This window comes from Serinus canaria, chromosome 1 (genome assembly GCF_022539315.1).
Source record: "Serinus canaria isolate serCan28SL12 chromosome 1, serCan2020, whole genome shotgun sequence".
Classification (NCBI taxonomy): domain Eukaryota; kingdom Metazoa; phylum Chordata; class Aves; order Passeriformes; family Fringillidae; genus Serinus; species Serinus canaria.
The window spans coordinates 75,568,441-75,589,804 of record NC_066313.1 but is presented as its reverse complement, the minus strand read 5'-3'; the positions used below and the strand labels follow the sequence as shown (position 1 = coordinate 75,589,804).

At 40.6% G+C, this 21,364-nt stretch overlaps 1 protein-coding gene across 2 annotated transcripts in view; it reads right to left on the bottom strand.

Moving 5' to 3' along the window:
• TM9SF2 (transmembrane 9 superfamily member 2) overlaps positions 1 to 19,665 on the bottom strand; it is a 30,120-nt gene extending 10,455 nt beyond the window's left edge. The window contains exons 1-11 of one of the 2 annotated variants that reach the window (XM_050974293.1): positions 19,382 to 19,665; positions 14,334 to 14,401; positions 13,177 to 13,270; positions 12,351 to 12,478; positions 6,248 to 6,377; positions 4,566 to 4,690; positions 3,595 to 3,706; positions 1,608 to 1,687; positions 1,405 to 1,513; positions 1,149 to 1,281; positions 780 to 899 (exon numbers count right to left, since the gene is read on the bottom strand). In XM_050974293.1, coding sequence (XP_050830250.1) covers positions 780 to 899; positions 1,149 to 1,281; positions 1,405 to 1,513; positions 1,608 to 1,687; positions 3,595 to 3,706; positions 4,566 to 4,690; positions 6,248 to 6,377; positions 12,351 to 12,478; positions 13,177 to 13,270; positions 14,334 to 14,401; positions 19,382 to 19,513 — 1,231 coding nt within the window. In that variant the 5' untranslated portion in view covers positions 19,514 to 19,665. Of the gene's footprint in view, positions 1 to 779; positions 900 to 1,148; positions 1,282 to 1,404; positions 1,514 to 1,607; positions 1,688 to 3,594; positions 3,707 to 4,565; positions 4,691 to 6,247; positions 6,378 to 12,350; positions 12,479 to 13,176; positions 13,271 to 14,333; positions 14,402 to 18,640; positions 18,722 to 19,381 lie in introns of those variants that run through there. The other variant, XM_018908794.3, reaches the window with a different exon arrangement.
• Positions 19,666 to 21,364: the final 1,699 nt, after the last annotated feature.

Here is a 21,364-nt window from a genome sequence, read left to right as displayed (position 1 = left end):
TGAAATAAACTTCTCCTCTAGCCCCATATATTCACAACTAAAGTAGTTCAAAAGATTCATTTCTCTCAGTCAAAAAACCTTTCACCTTGAGTACAGTAATTAAAACAAGCTGTATGTGGAATGCCATGCTTCACCTTAAAATAAATCAGAGGATACAGGGGTAAACCATCTGAGGCTGGCAGACAGACAGGTATTGAAACAATAGCTGGGATCAGTGAGGCAGAACAGTATCAACACACTCCTGTCAGGGGCCCAAACACCACAAGGCTGATTTCTACAACTACAGAATAGTCCTTCTCCCTGTGTTCCGGCCACAGTCCAATGAGCATTATTCTCTAAAATACCTGGGAGCTAGCTAAAAAGAGGTCACAAATCTCGGGCATGCAAGAACTGAGGTTCACAATTTGGGGGTGCAGGTGTGTGTTACCAAGCAACATCCACAGCTAAAATTCAATGCAGGTTTACACAGTCTCCACAGTGACAGGAAACAGGAGAAAACAGTCTGATATAAAGATGTAATGACCTTAGTACTAATATTATTTAATTTCACAAATACACAGCAGCAAGAGCAATTCAGAGTCTTTAGGCATGATTACATCAAAACCAGTGTAACTATGTTAAGTGTTCTATATATGCATATTCTGTTGTTAAGGTAAGTACATTTCCCCAAGTTGCCCTGAGGGAAGCTACAAACAGTGCAGCAAAATAAAAATCAGTTCTGTAATGATAATTTATGTTTATGAACTTAAGCCTTGTCATTTTCAGTAACTATTACTCACATTTGTAGAATCTGGCAGCAACATAACCGGCTGGAGTTCCAAGCAATACCCACAAAACTACAGCACAGGTCATTAGAGCTCCCCTGTTAGCAGGTGACAAAAATCCCAGGCAAGCAAAAACTGTGAAGCAGAGATGCACAATTTTAGAAATTATGTTAGACCTTAAACTATATGTTTGACTTAAAGCTGGTACATCAGTTATCTTATAATCTGTGCATACTAAGCTGCATGTCTACTACATCAGCTCACTGTTTCTAATGACTTTAATGAAATTTCTAGACAAAATGATACTGCTATTTTTACTAGCACCATGTAGTTAGCAGTGAAAAAATCACATACAATCAACTAAATCCTCCCCACTTTACTTACACAGGGTAACAAAAGTCATTATTAAGATTTGTGTGCCAGAGCCTAGAAAAACTGACAACAGCATTCCTTTTCTTGGGGGCCTAAAAATATCACCATGAACCAGTTTCCAACCAAACTCTTCTTGAGCATCTTCCTGTAAAAGAAATACATCTATTTTAATACAATAGATTGCAACTTAAATAGCCGGTTACAGCTACACATTTAACTGGAAAAATTACATTTCAAATAAATTTAAGGAGCTACATTTTACACTTACAGTGGAATCCATTTGATTGTATCTTGCTATATCTTTATGGAGTGTCCTCAACATAATCATAGCTACCATTCCTGACAGAAAGAGGACAATCACCAGGGAATTCATAATACTGAAAAGAAAAAGGAAAAAAAAAAAAAAAGCTAATGAAAATCATCATTCAAACTGCAATGTAAAAACTTCAGTACAATAAATTTCCTCCTTACCTAAACCACTGGATGTGAGTGTGAGGCATGGATTCCAAAATATAATCCCATCTTGACGCCCACCTGATATTTTTTTCTTCCTGGAAGAGTAAACACATGAACATCAGATACAGTCAGTACTCAACTCGTAGATTTAAAAGTTGATGTTTGTGCAAAGCAATCTTCAATCTTGTGACTAACTGAAATTTCAAGTTCCGTGCCTTACAGGAAATGGTTTAATAATAGCTACCTAGAGCAAACCTAACATTTTGACCATAGAATCTAAACCAAAATATTATCTGAATCTGAGCACCTGTGTCTTCTTAAGACATTAAGGCTTACCAAATTAATATAATTGTGCATCCTCCCTTCAAGAACTGTATTGGTTCATCTGGAATGATGAACGACAAATGGACTAGCAGAATAATGAAAGAACATACATTTTTTAGCACATGTAAGTGCATATATCAAGAAACTAAGCTATGCTATACAGTCTCCAGCATGATACTTCACTCTCTAGATCATGCTCTGTCCGAATTATCCTTTGCTTTCACACACCCTTATTTCAGTACCAAATACCAATGCCATTACAAACAGCTTTTACTGCAGGCCAGGTGGGGAGACAATACTACAGAACTTACACTGCTAGCAGAGGGAAGCAAATTATTCCTCCAGGCATTTCAACAGATTAAACTTATTCAAAATGAACATTCATTGATCAAAAACACTTCAAAAAGAACATTTCTTTGTTTTATTTTGCAGAGTAAACAGGAAAAAAGGAACAGACAGTGTTAATCAAGGTGAAGATGGCTATTAAACAAACCAATTAACAAAACTGGCTAGGTGTCTGACAGGCTGTTATTTCACTAATTTATAACATACAAGACCAAGAGTGCTTTCCAGTAAAGCCAGATTTTGAAAAAAAAAAAAACAACCAAAAACGGTGGGTTAAAAAAATGTAGCCAAGATCACATATATAGTTTACTGAGATTATAAAACCACGTTTCAAAGGAAGCAACAAATTTCTAAACCAGGATATCAGTGACTCTAGGACAGAACTGCCTTTTTTTTGTCTTCCTGAGATGACCTGGTCTGCCAACCCAACAGAAATTCAGGAGATTACCTCCAATTGATGTAACACTGTGCACAAGACAGGTGCACACACAGAGCAGGGCATGTCATTTTTAAGGACAAACAATAAAATAATATGAAGCTGAGGTCACTCTTAATTACTAACTTCTCACAGGTTTCCAGAAATACTTGCTTTTCAGTATACAAATTCATTTCAGCACCACAACTGATAAAATTTCTCAAAATATCATTATGTAGTATATACATTATATAATCCGTCCTGAATATACTTCTTATACTATTTACTGTATTTTTAACTCAGAGTGGAAGCAGTTAGAGAAGGAGTAGGGAACTTTGATAAACAGTTTGTTCGGCAAACTTCACCTACAGAAAACCAAAACAAAATCAAAACCTCCCTCTTTTGTGTGTCAGTAGAATGAGAAATATTCAGCTATCACTGCTGCCTGCAGTTGCCTGATATACTACTGTTCCTCTGCTTTTAAATAGAGTAGTAGAACAAAGACTACCAATTTCCTACTCTTTTGAAGGATTCCAGGGGAAGAAGACCTTAAAGAGAAGGAAGCTTTTGCAGCAGGAGGGCAGAAAACTATCAGCTTCAACCTACCTACATGAAACAGACAATTTCTCAGACTTAAGAACTTGGATTGAAAAATAATCTACCAGACAACCTAGGCAGATGTGGGAAGTGTGACTCTCAAAAACCACATATGTGTTTCACATCTACTCTGTATGTATTGGTATGCAAAACTGTAATGTATGTGGTTAAATCCCAAGCCACCTCTGACATTCCAGTTTAAATAAAGTTTCAAAACGACAAATTTACTATTCTGAGCCAATTTTAATTGTCCATCTTTATAATTCAGAGTGTTAATGCATGATTTTATAAGGTAACTACCACAGAAATCTTGGTACTCACATGAAAAGTAACTGAGTATGTGTATGCAATTTTGACTTCTCCACTGGCCTTATTACTTATATCCATGGGTACTCCTGAGCAGTCGGGGTTGTCTGGATGAGTATGCTTGTAACTGCAGGAAGACAAAACACAGAATGAAAGCCAATTCACTGACAACATTCTTAAGAAAGAATTCATTCATCTTAGAAAAGCATACCAAGGATTCTCCCCTTAAATATAAGAATTGTACTTAATGTCTCATAAATTTCAGAACTCATAAGGAACATATCCTAAGCTCAGGAATTTTTGAAACTTGAACTTCTTAAAACAAGATTTGTCTAAAAAAGAGCACAGTCTCTAAAGCAGAGTAGCAAAAATGAAAGAAGCCTTAGTATTGCTATGAACCTTCAAAACATAAAAAAAGTTAGACCACTAGAATTACTAACTTCTGTCAGGAAAAATACTTTCAACTGATCCAACAATGCAAGAAGCTCAGTTATACCATGAAAGACAAGATGCTAAGAAATAACACAACAGACACCAGTTGTGCAAAAGCCACACAGACACGAGGACAACTGATAAGTGTATCTGTGAAATCTTTCTATACAAATCCCAATTGTTGAAGAGATCAAATCTTGCACTCCAGTCAAGCCTGCAGCAGGCACTGGTGTCCTGCTCTGACACAAGACAGAATATTCCCTGGTAGGGAAATTAGGGTTCTACATGTATGAACACATACACTCATCTCACCCCACCAACACTTACAGGTTTTATTTTATCTTTTCTTGGTCCAAGTAGGAAAAAGTGCACCAAAGTCCATCAAATTACAAAATTACATTAAACTGTTCTAACTACACTACATCAATCAACAGGAGAGGTAATCTACAGGTCACATATCTGAAAGCATTTCTGACTAGCAGCAGGTTCCCAGATCAAAGCAAGTGTCTTGGGATGGATCACTTTTTGATGACAAGTTACTTTCAACTACTAACCTTTTTGGTTCAAGTTTAGCAGCAACAAGTCTTGCTCCAAGAGCTTCATTTTCCACAACATGGTAATAAATTTTTATGTCAACATGGTTGAAAATATAAAAGGTATCCTTTTCATGAAATTCTGACTGCAATGAAAAAGGGTTATATTAAACAATCAAAAAATACAGACATCTTAAAGCCTTAGACAGAAGCCTGCATAACAGAATTTTAAACTGCATATAGTTTTTCTGTCAAGAAGTTCTCAAATATGAATGTGAGATACTGGAAATTATACAGACAGTAAGTGCCTTCTTGCATTAAAAACATAAGTTAGAAAAGTTAATGCTAAGAACAGTCTAGTAAAATTTAAAAGTAGAAAAATTATTTTAAAATATTTAATATATATACATTTATTAATAAATTTAACTGAAGATGTCCTATTTTGTTTAAGTAGCAAACTGAAGAGATAACTATGGGACAAGTTTTGTTATTAAAAGCATTTAAAAAGCACCAGCTATTTTAAAACAATGAGTATAGTTTTCAGACATTAAACAGAACCTCCCAAAACAATGCAAATAAATGCTCTCTGTGACAGAACCACCTTTGAAACCAAAGATGCACAGAGATGAACAGCAAGCAGCAGGCAAGAATGCTGAATGCAAACTTCAGGTGAAGGGAAACATCACCTTGGAATTTAGTTAGTTAAAGAGGCTGTTAAACTCACAAGTAATTCAACAGCTATGTCTACTGAAGTTCAGTTAGAACCTCCAAAGGGTTCTATCCCCACCCTTCCTATAGAGCTGCCCCAGTTATAAGAAAAGTTACATAAATGAAATGTTCTTCTACAGTACATTAGTTATTTCTTCAAAGGTTATTTTCCTTTTATTAAAAGCAAGTCTTAAAATAAGATTAAAATTATATTGCCAGATTACATATTTGATCATAAATGCATCCTTTCATATGGAGACCCTAAAACCAACTAATTATGGAGGCAATTAAACAAAACTGGCAACCACAGAAACTGCTATCTTTGGGAAGATCTATTAAATAAAACCAACCATTTTGAAAAAACCCAAAAACCTATCCCAAGTTCTCAGTGACCTTGTCATGGAAGAGGTCTGTGGTAGTCTAAAGACTTCCTGGACTTTCTGCTGTATTCTTATCTCCATAATGCTTTCAGTGCACTTATGTGGATCTCCACCACTATACCATCTATCACAAAAGAATCTTTGATCCTGCAGGAATCTTTTATCTTTTTCCATCAGCTCCCAGTTTTAGGGAAAGCAAACCTTCCAAAAGTATGCAGAGGTACAAACACACCTATGCAAATCTGCTTCCATGAAAACACTTCTATCCCACAAAAATGTCAAATCCAAGCATTCAAACATTTCTATTTCTTAGGCAATAAAGGATGACATGCTTTCCTTCACCTTTACCCTCCACATGTACTGAATGTTTTGCATGTTTACCCCGTGATCTTTTAGAGCTCTTCTGTATTATGCAGCATAAGAGACAAGGTTCTTAGGCTTAGATCAGGCTTTCAAATTGAGGTACTTGTAGAGACCAAACCACTTGCCTATTTTTAGGCAACATGTGTTCTTAAAATAGCAAGGACTCACCATAGAAACATGAAAGAGGAGAAGTGCTAGTCTCTAAATTAGTAAAAAGGGGATATTAAAAAATATATAATTGCATAAACATACATTAATAACACAGGCATCTTTTGGACGGCCATCTTCTGTAATATAACAGCCAATAGGAAAACCAGGATTACAGAACCTCTGGCCATCTTCCACATCGTAACACCACGTCACAGGCATGTTGTCCACAATCCTGTAAATGACACAGTGACACTTCACAATTTTTCAAAATACACAGTGTAATGGAAACAAAACCAGATTGACATTAATCTAATTTGCTACATTCATTACTGGAATATTAACTACAAAAATAATACTACCCATGGAATTGCACTGATTGCCAATCCAAGTTCCAAACGAGTTACAAGCATGTAGCTCTTCAACTGAAACCACTTCATGAAGTCCCCATGCAAAAACAGCCCAAAACCAAAAACTCACACAGTCCAAATTCGTAACAATTTAACTTATTATTTTGTCCTTAAATAATGGCCAAAATAATCAAATTTGCTAAATCAGCTAAAATTGACAATTTCAAGTTTAAGACAAAATTTTTTTAAAAAATCCTATATCACATATTATTAATTCTCCAGCTTCCTCATTGCAAAATACATTTTTCATGGCACCCTTAAAACTTTTTTTTGCTATTTAAGTAAATTCCTAATCATTAACCTCATTTATAGCTACCAAAGAGTATGCAACATTTTAATTAGATGATATGCATTGCCAAAAAACTGTAAGCCACCAATCAACTGGGGAAATAATAACTTTCAAAACTCCTGCTTTTATATTATTGCCTCACAAGATTTATACTCATATTACCTAAAACCAGGGGGTTTGTAGGTCAGTTTCAATTAAAATTTTGTGGAAATGCACACTGCCATGATGAGTTGCAGAAGTTGTAAGACAGTATGATACAAACTGTATTTAACATGCAACTAACAGTACAAATGTCCAAACAAAAAATATACTTTTAAACACAGAAAAAGGATTCTGTCCCTTCATAAAAGGAACTACTAGAAGACCCCAAACCAATTTATGTTTTATGAAGTGTTTTAAACAGCTAAAAGATTAATCCCCAAAGAATGTCATGTAAAGAAGACCTAAACTTCAGTATCTACAAGCATAACTGCCCAAGGTATATTTTCAAAGGTATACTGATTAACTTCATACATGAAGACATTAGACAACTGTCATATTTTGTGCATTACTAAACCAGAAAAAGGACATGCCACTGAAAGTTAACACAATTTTGTACCATTTACCAAGCTCCTGAATGTCTTTACAATTAAGTGTCTCAAAGATACTTTTAAATACTTAATTTCAAACAGGAATTATGACTTCAGGTAACAAAAACAAAGCACTATTTAATCCACTGCATATTGGAACAGCCTTTAAATTAGCACCACTTTTCACAGCACATCAGCAGACAGGGGAGAAAAGAGTGGTATGTGCTGCCTTTATTCACACAACATGGAGAGAGCTGCATAATCCCTACCAGTAGTTACCCAGCAGAAATAAACTGCAGTATTCTTGGTTTATATTGACACAACAGAAAAGGTGAAGACAGGTCCTACAAAAACATAATTGCCAAGTTTTCAGGAGATTCCAAAGACTATCACAGTGGCAAGCAGCAATAGCACCAACTAATTCCTACTCACTTCATCATGCTACTACAGGGTACAATGATATTCCAAATTAGGAGCTATTCCAGATTTAGATTCATTATACTTTGACCATATTATATGAGGACAATGGCATGAGGTTCAACAAGGCCAAGTGCTGGGTTCTGCACATGGCTCACAACAGCCCCAAGTAGCACTACAGGCTTGGGTAAGAGTGGCTGCAAAACTGCACAGCAGAAAAGCACCAGGGGTGCTGGTCCAGAGCTGTTGCACATGAACCAGCAGTGAGCCTAGGTGGCCAAGAAAGCCAATGGCATCCTGGCCTGTATCAGCAATAGTGTGGCCAGCAGGACCAGGACAGTGATCGTCCCCCTGTACTCAGCATTGGAGAGGCTGCACCTCAAATCTGGTGTCCAGGTCTGGGACACTCACAACTAGAAAGACACTGAGGTGCTGGAACATGTCCAGAGAAGGGCAACAGAACTAGGGAAGGGTCTTATGATGAGTGGCTGAGGGGGTTTGGGTTGTTTAGTTTGGAGAAAAGGAGGCTCAAGAGAGACTTTATTGCTGTCATGAAATGCACGACAGATGTTCAAGGTGAAGGTCAGCCACTTTACCCAGAAAACTAGCGATAGGAAGACAGGAAATGGCCCCAAGTTGTGCCAGGGCAGATTCAAGTTGGATACTAGAAAAAATTTCTTCACTGAAAGGGTGGTCAGGCATGGGAACAGGCTGTCCAGGGAAGCGATAAAGTCATCAATCTTGAAAGCATTTAATGGCCTAGATATGGTACTTAGGGACATGGTTTAGTGGCGGAATTGGCAGTGTCAGGTTAACGTTTGTATTGGTTTGTGTGGCAAGGTTTTGATTGGCAGGGGGGCATAGAAGTTTGTGTAAGAACTGCTAGAGGTTTTTATCCGGCCAAGGCCAAGCCCGTAAGTGACCAGAGGCAGCACCTCTGGGAAACAGATTTAGAAAAGGGAGAAAAAACCCTTCAAAACAGCATTTGCAGCCAGAAGAGGAGTGGGAATATGTACAACACTGCAGACACCAAGGTCAGTGGAGAAGGACGAAGAAGAAATGCTCCAGGACCAGGAGCAGAGATTCCCCAGCAGACTGTGGTGCAGCCCATGGCGAGTCAGGCTGTCCCCCTGCAGCCCATGGAAGACCACAGGGCAACAGGTATCTGCTTGCAGCCCATGGAGGACCCCACATCAGAGCAGGTGGATGCACCCTGAAGAAAGCTGTGATCCCATAGGAAACCCACACTGGAACAGGCTCCTGGCAGGACCTTTGGCCCCATGGAAAGATGAACCCACTCTGCAGCAGCTTTGCCAGGACCTCTGAATCCATGGGAGACCCACACCTAGAGCAGCCTCTTCTTAAAGGACTGCACCCCATGGAAGGGACCCACACTGGAGCAGTTCCTGAAGAGCTGCAGCCCATGGAAAGGACTTGCACTGGGGAAGTTTATTAAAAACTCTACCATGGGAGCAACCCCCACACCGGAGCAAGGGCAAGGTGTGGAGAGTCCTGACTCTGAGGAGGAAGGAGTGGCAGAAACAATGTGTGATGAAGTGACCAAAAATACCCATTCCCTGCGCTCCTGTATGAAGGAGGTGTTGAAAACTGGAAGAGAAGTTGAGCCTGGGAAGAAGGGAGTGGTGGGGAGAAGGAGTTTTAAGATTTGGGTTTATTTCCCATTACCCTTCTCTGATTTGACTGGTAATAAATTAAACTGAACTCCCCAATATGATTCAGTTCTGCCCATTACAGTAGGTGATGAGTGATCTCTCCCTACCTTTATCTTGACCCGTTTGCTACATTTTCCCTCCCCTGTCCACTTGAGGAGGGGAGTGACAAAGCAGCTTTGGTGGGCACCTGGTGTCCAGCCAGGATCAACCCACCACACAGCTGGACTCAATGATCTTAGAGGTCTTTTCCAATGCAAACAATTCTGTGCTTGTGTATTTGAAATTTTATCTCCATAACGTACACTAGAGAGATTGCTTGCTTTCATTAGTGTTTTCATCTCCTAATCAAAACAAGGCAACATTAACATATTGCAAGTAAGTTTGGTTTAGATAAAAGCTTTCCTTTGCATCTATGCAGCAAAGACATACTGAGCTGCCTTCAAGCAGCAGCAGCAATGCCAGAACAAATCGGTAGTTTAAGTAGCAAACCATTTTTCACAGCTAATCTTCAAATTTAAAATGACTTGAAGAGATTATACATGTGGAGCAAATATGCTATTCAACAGTGTTCTTATATGTCTCTCAAGAACATCTGGTGATGAACATTGTCGGCCAAGATATCAGTATAGCTGTTGAATCCAATTCAGTATGTCAATTCTTAATCTTATTAAGTGGCTTTTGAAACCTTAGAAGTATTTTGCACCATCTGTGTTCCCCAGGAATTTCAAGATAAATTGAAGCTGGATAATAACCCTCTACTGAATCCTCACTTACACTACTTTGTTCATCCCTGTACAACATACCTCTGTACCATACTCCTGGATCATGCATTATAAATCACAAAATCCAGCCACAGCCACTTTGTGAAGCTGTGGCTAAGGAGAACTAACAGACAGGGATGTTTTAGGGCAGTGGGCAGAGGAAAAAAAAAAGAAAAAAAAAAGGAAAAAAAAAAAGAAAGAAAAAGCCATTAAAAGAATTAAGAAATAACCTACACTTCAAGGGAAGTTTTCATACTGAAAAACAGAATTATATCTTACTTAAACCTCAACAGTCCTATCTATCAAGCTAGCTACATTGGTTAAAAATAAAAGTCTACTTGAATACACTAAATATATATTTTAAACAATTTAATCTACAGGGAAAAAAACCCAAACCAATGTGAAGTACTTTTTTGTATGATTAATTTTACACAGTTTGGTTTCAGCTTCTATCTGATTAAGTTATGGGCTTTCCTAAAAAAAAAAACCAAAACTTCTTTCAAGATTTATAGTCTTAGGAAGCTATTTTTAGGCTACACACCAAAATATACACAACCTTTTATAGCCGAGTCTTTTATGCCAGATTCACATGCATTACTAAAATTCAAAGTGGTGCAAATATCACAAACATATGCAGTATTTAAGAGGAATATAATCAAGTTCAGCATGTTTGAAGCTCCACTTGTTATAGCATTAGGCATACGCACTTCAAATCCCTGCAAAAGTAGCTGTACATTTCTTTATGGCTTTCTTGTTCACCTACCTGTACATATGACTATTTCCTGTGAGCCCTTCTGACATAACCTATCAAATTCCTACTATACTCATTTTCAAGAGGTTCCCAGAAAATTTACGTCAGTGAGCCCCAGTTTATCCCCACAAAGGGATATCCAGTATCAGTTCTTGAGAGCAATAGAAAATGCACTTGCTGCCTTTCCAGCTGTTTCAAAATTGAAGGAATGAAATGTGACATTACAGAAAAACAGGTAATGACAGTGGCAACATTCAACCTGCATTTTAACTAAAATACCCAAAAAGTTTAAATCAAATTAGATGAAGACCATCATATTCGTTCCCATAAAGCAGGAGGCCCATATTTGGAATTAGGGCATACCTGTGAGTGACATCAGTTAATGATGCTCATGTATTCCTTGCAAAGACTTGGGCCTCAGGAACTCATGTTCAAGTTGTTCCTTCTATTCTTGCACCTGAAAGCTGCTGTTGGCAGAGCATGCCAACACGTCAAGCACTAAATAAACACTGATAACATGGCTGGGACATTTCCAGTGTCAAGACTGAGCCTGCTGATAAACATTTCACAGCTCTTGGATGTGGGTGCAGTGTTGGGAAACTGACTATCTCCCTGAGATTCAGCATATACATTCAGTCTTGCCCCACCCTTAATGCCCATCTGTCAAGGATTCAATGTCTGAGCTCAAAGACAGCTCCAGCATGCTCCAAGGTCAATTAGATGGTTACAGAGAGGCCCAGAGAATAGGAAAGTACCAAGCCTTTATGCATTCGCCAAAATTACTTAATTAATTAGTTTTCACTGGCCACCTTTCCCTTCCACATCCATAGAAGAGAAACAAACATTGCATAAAAGTCTTTCAGAACTGCTGATCCTGTCTCCTGGACACAGCATTTGAAGGTGAGTGCAAGGGTTGTCAAGGAAAACAAAGACAACATAGCAACAGAATAAAGGTCCTGTAAGACTTTTCTCAAGCTAAGGTAGGACTAACTTCTACATTTACAGGTAAAAAAAAAGCAGCAGTATTTTACAGTAAGCACAAAGCTTTGTATTTAGAAACAGATTCATTTCCCTTGCTCCTAATGCTTATCCTTCAAGTGAAGGATTTTTTTTTGTGAAGACAACAAACAATATAACATTTTATGCAAAAACAGGGGAAGAAATTAAGTGCACATATTTATTGTTCCATCTATTAACTTGCAAATATAAAAGAATATTATATATTAGTTTATATAGTGTAGTATGTTGGTGATAATTTAGTTTATATATTTAGAATATATAAACTAAATTATCACCAACATACTACACTAACCATGAATTTTAGACTTACCAACTTACCAGTGATGTTGATAATTCAGTAGCATACTTTTTTTCAAAAAGTCTAATTTCTGTTTGTCTTCTGGCTTTGTGGTATCATATGTTTTTGTACAAACAGATTTACAGGTCTCCTTCTTGTTGAATGTGAACTAAGAAAAAGTAAAGACTCATGAGCAAAAATGTTGTAACAAACTGTCTTATTTCATTACATAACAATTTATCCTATACACTTCATTGCCTATACTATTATAATGAAATACCTAACTAATTACTGAGACTAGGTACATCAACCCTCCAGAAGAGGTTTTTATACTGGTGTGTGCTATAAACCCCTCCTGTGCTCACTGTAGGAGCCCTACAGTTACTGACTAACTCCTTGTTCCTGACTAGCACACATTTTCTGCCATGATTTACCAGATAAGTCATTTGACAGCAGCCATGCTGTCACAGGCAGCTTCAGTTGGTAACTTTCTCTCCTACTACCTCTGTAGAAGAGAATGTGAGAGCTTCAGTCAGCAGGAAAGACCAGCAAGCTAACACCATTTATAATTCTTTGGTTTTATGGCTGCAATATTTTCAGATTGGGTTCTAAGAAACTAACAGTGCTGAGCAGCAATAATCAGGTTTTGTCAGATCCCAAAGAGAGAAGATAACCTGCACAGCATTTCAGGGTACAGCCCCACAATGCAAAGTACACAGTTACAATTAGGTTGAATTGACAGATTTTTATCGAGTGGAATTTCAGATGCTGAAGCTTTCTCAGATAAAGCCCTCGAGAAAATCATCTTCAAGATTCTGATCTCCTTTGGTTACATTTGAATGCACACATTACTATCAGAGAACCAACCCTGTAAGGAGACGGTTCTATTCTCTCTCCAAACAAGACTTGGCCAAGGTTTTCAGATGGACGCTTCTTTCCTTCTGCTTGACAAAAATCAAACCTGAATTAGAGAAAAGATACAAAAATGAATAAAATATTCTCAGCTGCAAATAATGTTCTCAAATCAACATGTTCATCACAAGTGAAGGAACTGTATGGCTTTCCCTTCAGACAACAGTTTCTTCATTTAACCTGTGAAGTCAAAATAATTATTCTGATTTGAAAATAAACCAGACAAAACAGAACCAACATTCAAATCCTTTCATCAGCTATTTCAGAACATTGTAGCATAAGTTTCTTTGAGTAATTAGAAGTTTCCTATTTGAACAGGGATTTTAGACAAGAATTAATTCTTCATCTAGAGTTTAATAATGACCCTCAGAAAAAAGCATGAAGGCCAGATTCAAGAATTTGAGGGAAAATAAAAATAAAAAAGACAGAGACTGCTCCCTTACAAGTAGCATTATTAAACAGGTTATTACAGTTTTATTCACCAATACATTTAATAGCACATCCTCCACGTTTTTCCAGTCTATTTTTAAAATAGACTGGAAAATAGCACATTTGTGTTCTTTAAAGTGCAGACATAACTGGTACTTAAGCTCTTCAATATTAACAGTCAAAATATTCTTTATAGCAAAAACTTTACATAGTTGTACCAGGCACTGATACATTTTGTGCACTCCTATCATGTGTACAAAGAAAATATTTAACACCTCATTAAGATAATTGATGGGATGTTCGCACCTCATTACCACTTCAACTCATCTGGCATTGGCTACTAAAGACAGAGGTAATACTTTGATCTACAGTGACAACTGATGCAGTCAAGTATCATATATTTACACACACATATTTTAACCTTAAGTTACAGTACAACAGCGATTCAACCTGCATGAGGGCCTATAAATCCATACAATGAAAACTGAGACAAAGGAAGCAATGTAGGGATCCATCTGCTCAATGAAAATTCTGTCTGTGTAAACTTATGTTAGCAAAATAAATAGCCATGACCTCAGTGGCACACTGCTACAACAAGATGCAGATAATACTTTAGGCAAATTAAATCAATCTTTTAGGAAAAACTGACAATTAAAATGGCACAAATGGTATAATATACTTACGCAGTGTATTCGTAGGGGAGGACAGACTCTACTGAGTCAAGCCTGTTCACAAACAGCTCGATTCCAGACTGAAAGAGCAGAGAAAATCAGCAGTTATATTTAAAGCATTCCTTCCTTTCCCCTGGATATATAAAAAGAGATTTGTTTGAATAGGGTTAAGGAAAGCTGAAAATGTAAGATTTGTGTAATCATACATCTTGATGTGTAATGAACTCTATCTACTGGGAGCATAAGTAAAGCCCTATCTAACCATCACAAAAGCAGTGACCACATGACAAAAACACTTGAAGGCTAACACAACCATTCCAACTACAAGACAGCAGGAAATCATGCACAAAAATAATATCCTTAGCACAGCTGCCAGTGTTTGAGTTTAATGTACCAAGTTAGAGTCATATTAGTCATCACCACAACTTTTGTGTAATAAGTCTTAAAAGAACATGAAGGAAAGAGCAGATGAGACCAGTACTTCTCCCTGTAATTAAGGATGCTCCACAATTTTATATGTGTAGTAACTATAAACTGAAGTTTGATAATTTCAACAATGCATTCAGACTGATACATTTTAAGTTTAAACAGAATCTCTTTCCAAAGAGAAGGCAAGGATACCCACATTTACCTTCCTATAGAAGTTTTTCACTTACTATCAACTCTTGAATAAGAACCTGAAATTCAGTCTGCTGTGGTTTGAGACTAGTTTAATCTATATACATTAATTACAGATGGGCTACTCCGCATCTATGGAAAGGGAGAGGGCTCTCACTCTTCCCTCTTAGTCTCAAAATCCCTTCCCTTATTCTAGTCTTGCAGTTTCAATAAATTTCAAGTGTTTGCCTTACACTGCTTTTGGCAGTTATCTGCTTGCACAGTAAACCAATCCAATGGGCCTGAACAGCAAAAGTCTTATACAAAAGAATTATGAAGAGCAGTTCTTAATATCACAGCAGGCTGTCCCCACTTTGGCTGGGATAGAATTTTCTTCTTAGTAGCTGGTACATTGCTGTGTTTTGTATTCAATGAGTGAATTATGTGATAACACACCGAAGTTTTAGTTGTGGCTAGGCAGTGCTTACTGAGTCAAGGACTTCTCAGTTTCCCATGCTCTGCCCAGCATGGAGGTGCAAAAGAAGTTGGAAGGGAACATGGCCAGGAGAAGCTGACCTGAACTGGCCAAAGGGCCACTCCATACCACAGAATGCCACACTCAGTATATAAACTAGCTGGAAGGGGATGATCACTGTCCTGAGATGGGCTGGGTATCCATCAGTGGGTGGTGACCACTTGTATTGTGCAACTTGTTTTGCCTGGGTGTCATGCCCTGCGCTCCCCCCTTCATTAAAATTATTATTATTGATACTTAAATTAGTAGTTTGAGTATTTTTACTTTTTTTTTCAATTGAACTATTCTTATTTCAACCCACAAGTTACTTTTCCCCCCATTTTTCCTCACTATCTCACTGGGGTCAGCAGGGAACAAACAGCTGAGTGGTTCTTAGTTGCCAGCTAGGGTTAAACCACAACACAAACTGAGCTGCCTTACTATGTAATCAGACAAGAGCTGAAGAGCAACACAAAGGTGAATGCCCTCAACAACAAACCCCTCTCCCTTTCAACAGCAAGTCATCTATATTCTTACCAACAGAAGAGCATTTCATCCCTATGAAAATTCACTCTAGTTTAGCCAAACCAAGAAATTCTGCAGGAAAAGAAAAGCTGGAAATGTTCACGTATCTGAAACTCAGATACTTCAGCTGGGTACTGTGTTTTACTGATATAACTTAGCTGTCCATGTGCAAGTCAGGATGCAGTCCTATGAGACATAGGAAGTTCTGTGAGCTGTAATTATGACCCACTAAGAGAAGACACACTTTCAAGCTCATCTTTCCCCTGCCCTGAGCCATGCAGACCTGCTGATCACCTCCAGGTAGTCTATGCTTGCCGTAATGCTGTAAGTCACTTCCAACTCCCTAACACAGCAGGAAACTAGACTGGCAAAAAGTTGGATAGTTTCCTACCATGTTAAGCTCAAAAACACAACAAGTAACAGCTGAGGCAATACAGAGGACAGGAACACATTGCCCAGGGGAAGACAGCAATGAAATCTCTCAGCAGCAGGGAATTAGACTACCTCAGCTGGCCACAGAACCATGGCCTTAAATAAGCTACTTTCATCTGAGGAGATTTACATGAATGCTGCAATTTTTCCTAGGAATTATATGCATTACTGCAGATCAGCATATTTGATAAACCATTTCCCATACAACACCAAACCATTTTTTGAGCAATCAGGATTTTTACAAACTGAGTAAGGATTCTTAATCTTTAGGCAAGAATTAATATTTAAGTCTGCATAGATCCCATTCAATTTCTGATGATATTCTAACCAAAACCAGAAGAAGCAACTAAACTGAGTTTGCCCAAGCAGATTAGCAGGAAACTTGGAGAAAGGGGGAAAGCCACAGGTCTCACTGCTCTTAGCTACATGCCCTGTTAACAGCATTTCATCCCACCTCACCAACACAGGACAGGAGGTCACAGGGATCATAACAGACAAATAGAAGGTATTGAGATCTGGCCTGTGGATTGAAATCCTCAGGCAGAGGAAAATGTACTATTACTGACATTGCAATTAACAGTGATAACTGTAAGAAACCTGTGAGAAATGAAGCCTGTCCAAGGATGCTTGATTTTATCCACTTACATAAATATGATACAGCAATAATCCAATCATATATTGTTTACCAGGAACCAGAGTACACTCAGCTGCAGACTACATGGAGAGAATTAGATGTGAAAAGTGCTTTAGATTTCTCCATATGCCTATGTCTAATATGGAAATAGCTAAGAGGTGGCTAATTGCAGAAAGAATTTTTGCACTACGACAGCTGTTGAGGTGTTCAGCTGCCTGCTGGTGGTACATTTAAATTACCCAAGTACCTCATGGCACATTTATTAAATAATAAAATCTGAGGAGAAGACAAATATTTTACATGTTTTAATGGGGAATAGAAATGCAGAGACATCTGAGAAAGATCACCCCATAAGTGTCTCAGATTGGTTACAAAAGATAGTAGGCTATGAGGTCCACCTAACTTAAAAAAAATAAATCTTTCTTCCACAAGTTTAAAACAGAAACAATTCAAACACGGCAATGTTTTTCAGGGATGTTGTGAAAAAACACAAACTGCAGCTTGAAAGCTTTAGCCTGTATTTGTAAAAAAGCCATTCCTTAAGAGGGTGGTGCAGCACTAGAACAGGTCACCCAGGGAGGAGATGGCTACTTTGTGCTTGGATGTTCCCAAAGCTTGCTTAAACAAAGGTAGAGCTGAGTTGATCTAGTGTTGACAACAGGGGTGCTTTTTGTCCTCTCATGCTCCATACTCATGAGGCTGCAATGACCTGTTGAGGTCACTTCCAAACACCATTTCTGTGGTCCTATAAAATAATGTCCGCAGGATGTTTAACTACTACAACTGAACCGCCTTCATTGTGTGCTTGGCTTATTCCCAGCTCTGCTGATTCAGGACAGCAGAAGGATAAAGTCAGCACATGGTATTTACCAAAAGCATATAGTTTAAAGCAGGCTCTTACTCTGAAGAATTATGAACCAGTGTTTCAGGCAACGCAGAAGCTGAGAGCTCAGAAAGTGCAAGACAGCTGCTTTCTACAGTAGTAAGACCATGGATCATAAACCTGATTAGTCTTGAACTTTCTCATTCAAGTATTAAAAGTCTAGTCTGCTGTAATTTCCATCACAGCAGCAGGAAACAACTTCAAAAGGTGCCCCAAAGGAGCAAAGATGATTTTTCATCAGAGGAGATTTACATTAATGCTCCCCACCAATATCCTTACTGTCGCCCTGATTTTGTAAAACTTTGTAAGCCTTCTGATGTTTATATTTTCTCAACAAACTTTCTCACACACAATTCTGTAAATAACCTATGTTTTGCATTCTTTCATAGAAGTGGAGAGAATTGATGGACCCTTGGTCTGTCCAGTGGCATTGGAGAGGTGGCACTGTCACCCTCCAATCCACTGTCACTTTTGGAAAACTATAAATGTTAGAGTCAGAAAATAAAGAGCTCTTTTTTGTTCCCCTCGAGAACAGCAGTGTCTGTGTCATCATTTCGTGCCATATCGCGACACCTTACAAATGAGTTATTTGGTTATGCAAACTTGGCTTGTCCCTTCTACAGACATGAAAGTAAGTTTAAGCTTCACTTGACATCCCGGGCCCTAGAAGCCCCTACACTTCAGGTTCCTGCAGCCAGGAAGACACAGCACAGAGAGTGTTACAGGATGTTTACCTTGATATCTGCTCCAGCCACCACCTGCTCACTCCTGCCAGGAATCACACACACACCCCTCGGCATGACCTGTCACTGCCATCCTTGCTTCTGCAGCTTTCCTGCAATGATCTGAAAGGACCCAAGAGATAACCGGCCGGAGCTTCCTACTTCCCTGACGTGGCCGTAACTCACAGGATGAGCCGACAGCTCTCTCCTTCCCTCGGAGGGATCGTGGTCACTTCCCAGCCAGGCCGGAGCTGAGCCAAGCAAGCACCTCTGCCATTCCCATCTGTCTCCTCAATTTCCTTTTCAAGGAGCAATGGCCGTAAACTAAATCACAAGAAGTTTCACCTCAACACGAGGAGGAACTTCGTTAAGCGGAGGGTGACAGAGCGCTGGAACAGGCTGCCCAGAGACCCACGGAGTCTCCCCCTCTGGAGACATTCATACGCGTTCCTGTGTCACCTACTCCCGCCGACCCTGCCTTGGCAGGGGGCTTGGACCAGGTATCTCCAGAGGTCCCCTCTAACCCTAACAATTCTGTGAGCAACTTGAGCACAGCGGGAACCGAACCACGCTCGGAGTCCCCGCAGCCACAGCCCCCGCGCCGCCGGACAGCCCCGGTACGGCACGGCGAGGCGGCTCCAAACCCTCCGGACAAACTCCACGACGCAGCCCCCGCAGCAGGGGGACAACACCCAAGGCCGCGCCGCACCCGGACGGCCTCGGGGGCCTCTCCTCAGCGCCCCCCGGGCTCACCTTGCACTCCGGCTTCTCCTTGCCGGCCTCGCAGAAGTTGACGGGCGCCAGGCCCGGCAGGTAGAAGGCGGCGGCGGGCGCGGTGGCCGCCGCCAGCGCGGCAGCGATGAGGAGAAGCCGCCGCAGAGCCATGTCCGGCCGGGGGACGAAGGGGCAGGGGCCGGGGGTCGCTGGGCGGCAGCGGGGTCGCGGCTCCGTCTCTCGCCCCCCGCGCCCGCCCTGACGCGGCCGCGCCGCTTCCGGCTCCCCCCTCGCGCGCGCGACACGTCGTCACCCGCCGCGCGCGGGGCTGCCAGACCGAGGGCCGAGGGGGGGGGGGCGGGGCCGGCGCGCGCGTTTGCTTCCGGGGTGTCTCGCGCCCTCGTTGCCACGGCAGCGCGGCCCCGCCCCGCCCCGAGGGCCTCGGCGGCGGCCGGGCGGGAATGCGTGAGCGGGGCCCGGCTAGCGGGCCCGGGGCGGTGAGCCTGCCCTTCTCTTCAGCTCGGGTGCTGTGTCCAGGTCTGGGCTTCTCCGTACGAGAGAGATGGGACCTCCCGGAGTGGGTCCAGCGCGGGGTGAGACAAAGGTGATCCAGGAGCTGGAACATCTCTCTTACCAGGACAGGCTAAGAGAGCTGGGCTTGCTGAGCCCCGGGAAGAGACGGCTGAGACGGGACCTCATCAATGTTTATCAGTGTCGAGGGCAGGGTGCCAAAGGAAGGAGCCAGGCTCTGCTCTGTGGTGCCGAGCAACAGGACGAGAGGAATCGGGCAGAGACCGATGCACTGGAAATTTCTGAAAGTGCATCCTCACTGAAAGTGAGGATGAACTTCTGTACTGTGCGAGTGACTGAGCACTGGAACAGACTCTCCAGAGAGGCTGCGGAGTCTCCCTCACTGGAGATAGTCTCTCACTGGAGAACTGCCTGGACACAATCCTGTGCTGTGTGCTCTGGGATGACCCTGCCTGAACAGGGAGGTTGGACCAGATTGTCCGACTGTGGTCCCTTCCAACCTGTCCCATTCAGTGATTCTGTAAATGTTCACAGGTGATAGACAGGAATGGTGCTCAGCTGCCATTTGGGACCCCCACACCTGGACAGTCAATCCCAGCAAAGCCTGGGTCCACTGATCCCGGTCAGGCTGCACTGCCTTCATGCCTGTCCTGCAGTCCTTGCTTTTAAAAAAATACATTTTGTCTTTTAAAACATAAATTATACATTTAAAAAAAATTGTCTGTATTTTTTTTTTTGGTTTTTTGGTTTTTTGTTGGGTTTTTTTTTGGGGGGGGTGGGGGTTTGTGTGTGTGTGTGTTTTTTCTTAATTCTCAAGGGTTTCACTGGGAAGAGGGAACTGCCATGCCCAGCCCCCCTTACCAGCACCCTTGAATTCCCAATCATTTTCAGTTCAAGAGTTCTTAAGTGAGGAAGGGGTTATTAGAATATAAAGTTAATTTCAAAGCACTGAAACAAAACAGGAGCTTCTTCTAGATGCAGCAGAATATGGTTGTTATTGGGAAGGAGGGGGGGGGTGAGGCTTTTTAAAAACAAAACATTAAAAATTTTATGCAAAATATAATCTCTTTAAAATAGAAAATCCAGTCTTTAATCCTCACTTCTCCTCCCATGAGCTCTTGTGGGGAATTAATGACTGATACAGCTAGCAGGAAGCAATCACCCCTGAAGGCTGAATGGCTAAGGAGGCAGGATGGCCTCCAGACTCAGGTGTCTTGTGACCATGGCACGACACTGCCCATACCAGACCCAGAGTGAACAACATTCCCGTCTGGTTTTGGTCTTTTTATTTCTCATGGGGTTTGGGTTTTTTGATTCTCATGGGAGGACAACTCTTCACAGTTTTCAAACCGAATTCTTGGGGTGAGACACACTGCTGGCTGAGTGGAGCTGGGGAGGAGCCAGGCAGGCAGACAGACAGATGTTGGCTGTGGTGGCTGTCCATTGCAGCTGAGCCTTCAGAACAATCTCTGTCCTCATTCTCTCCACGTC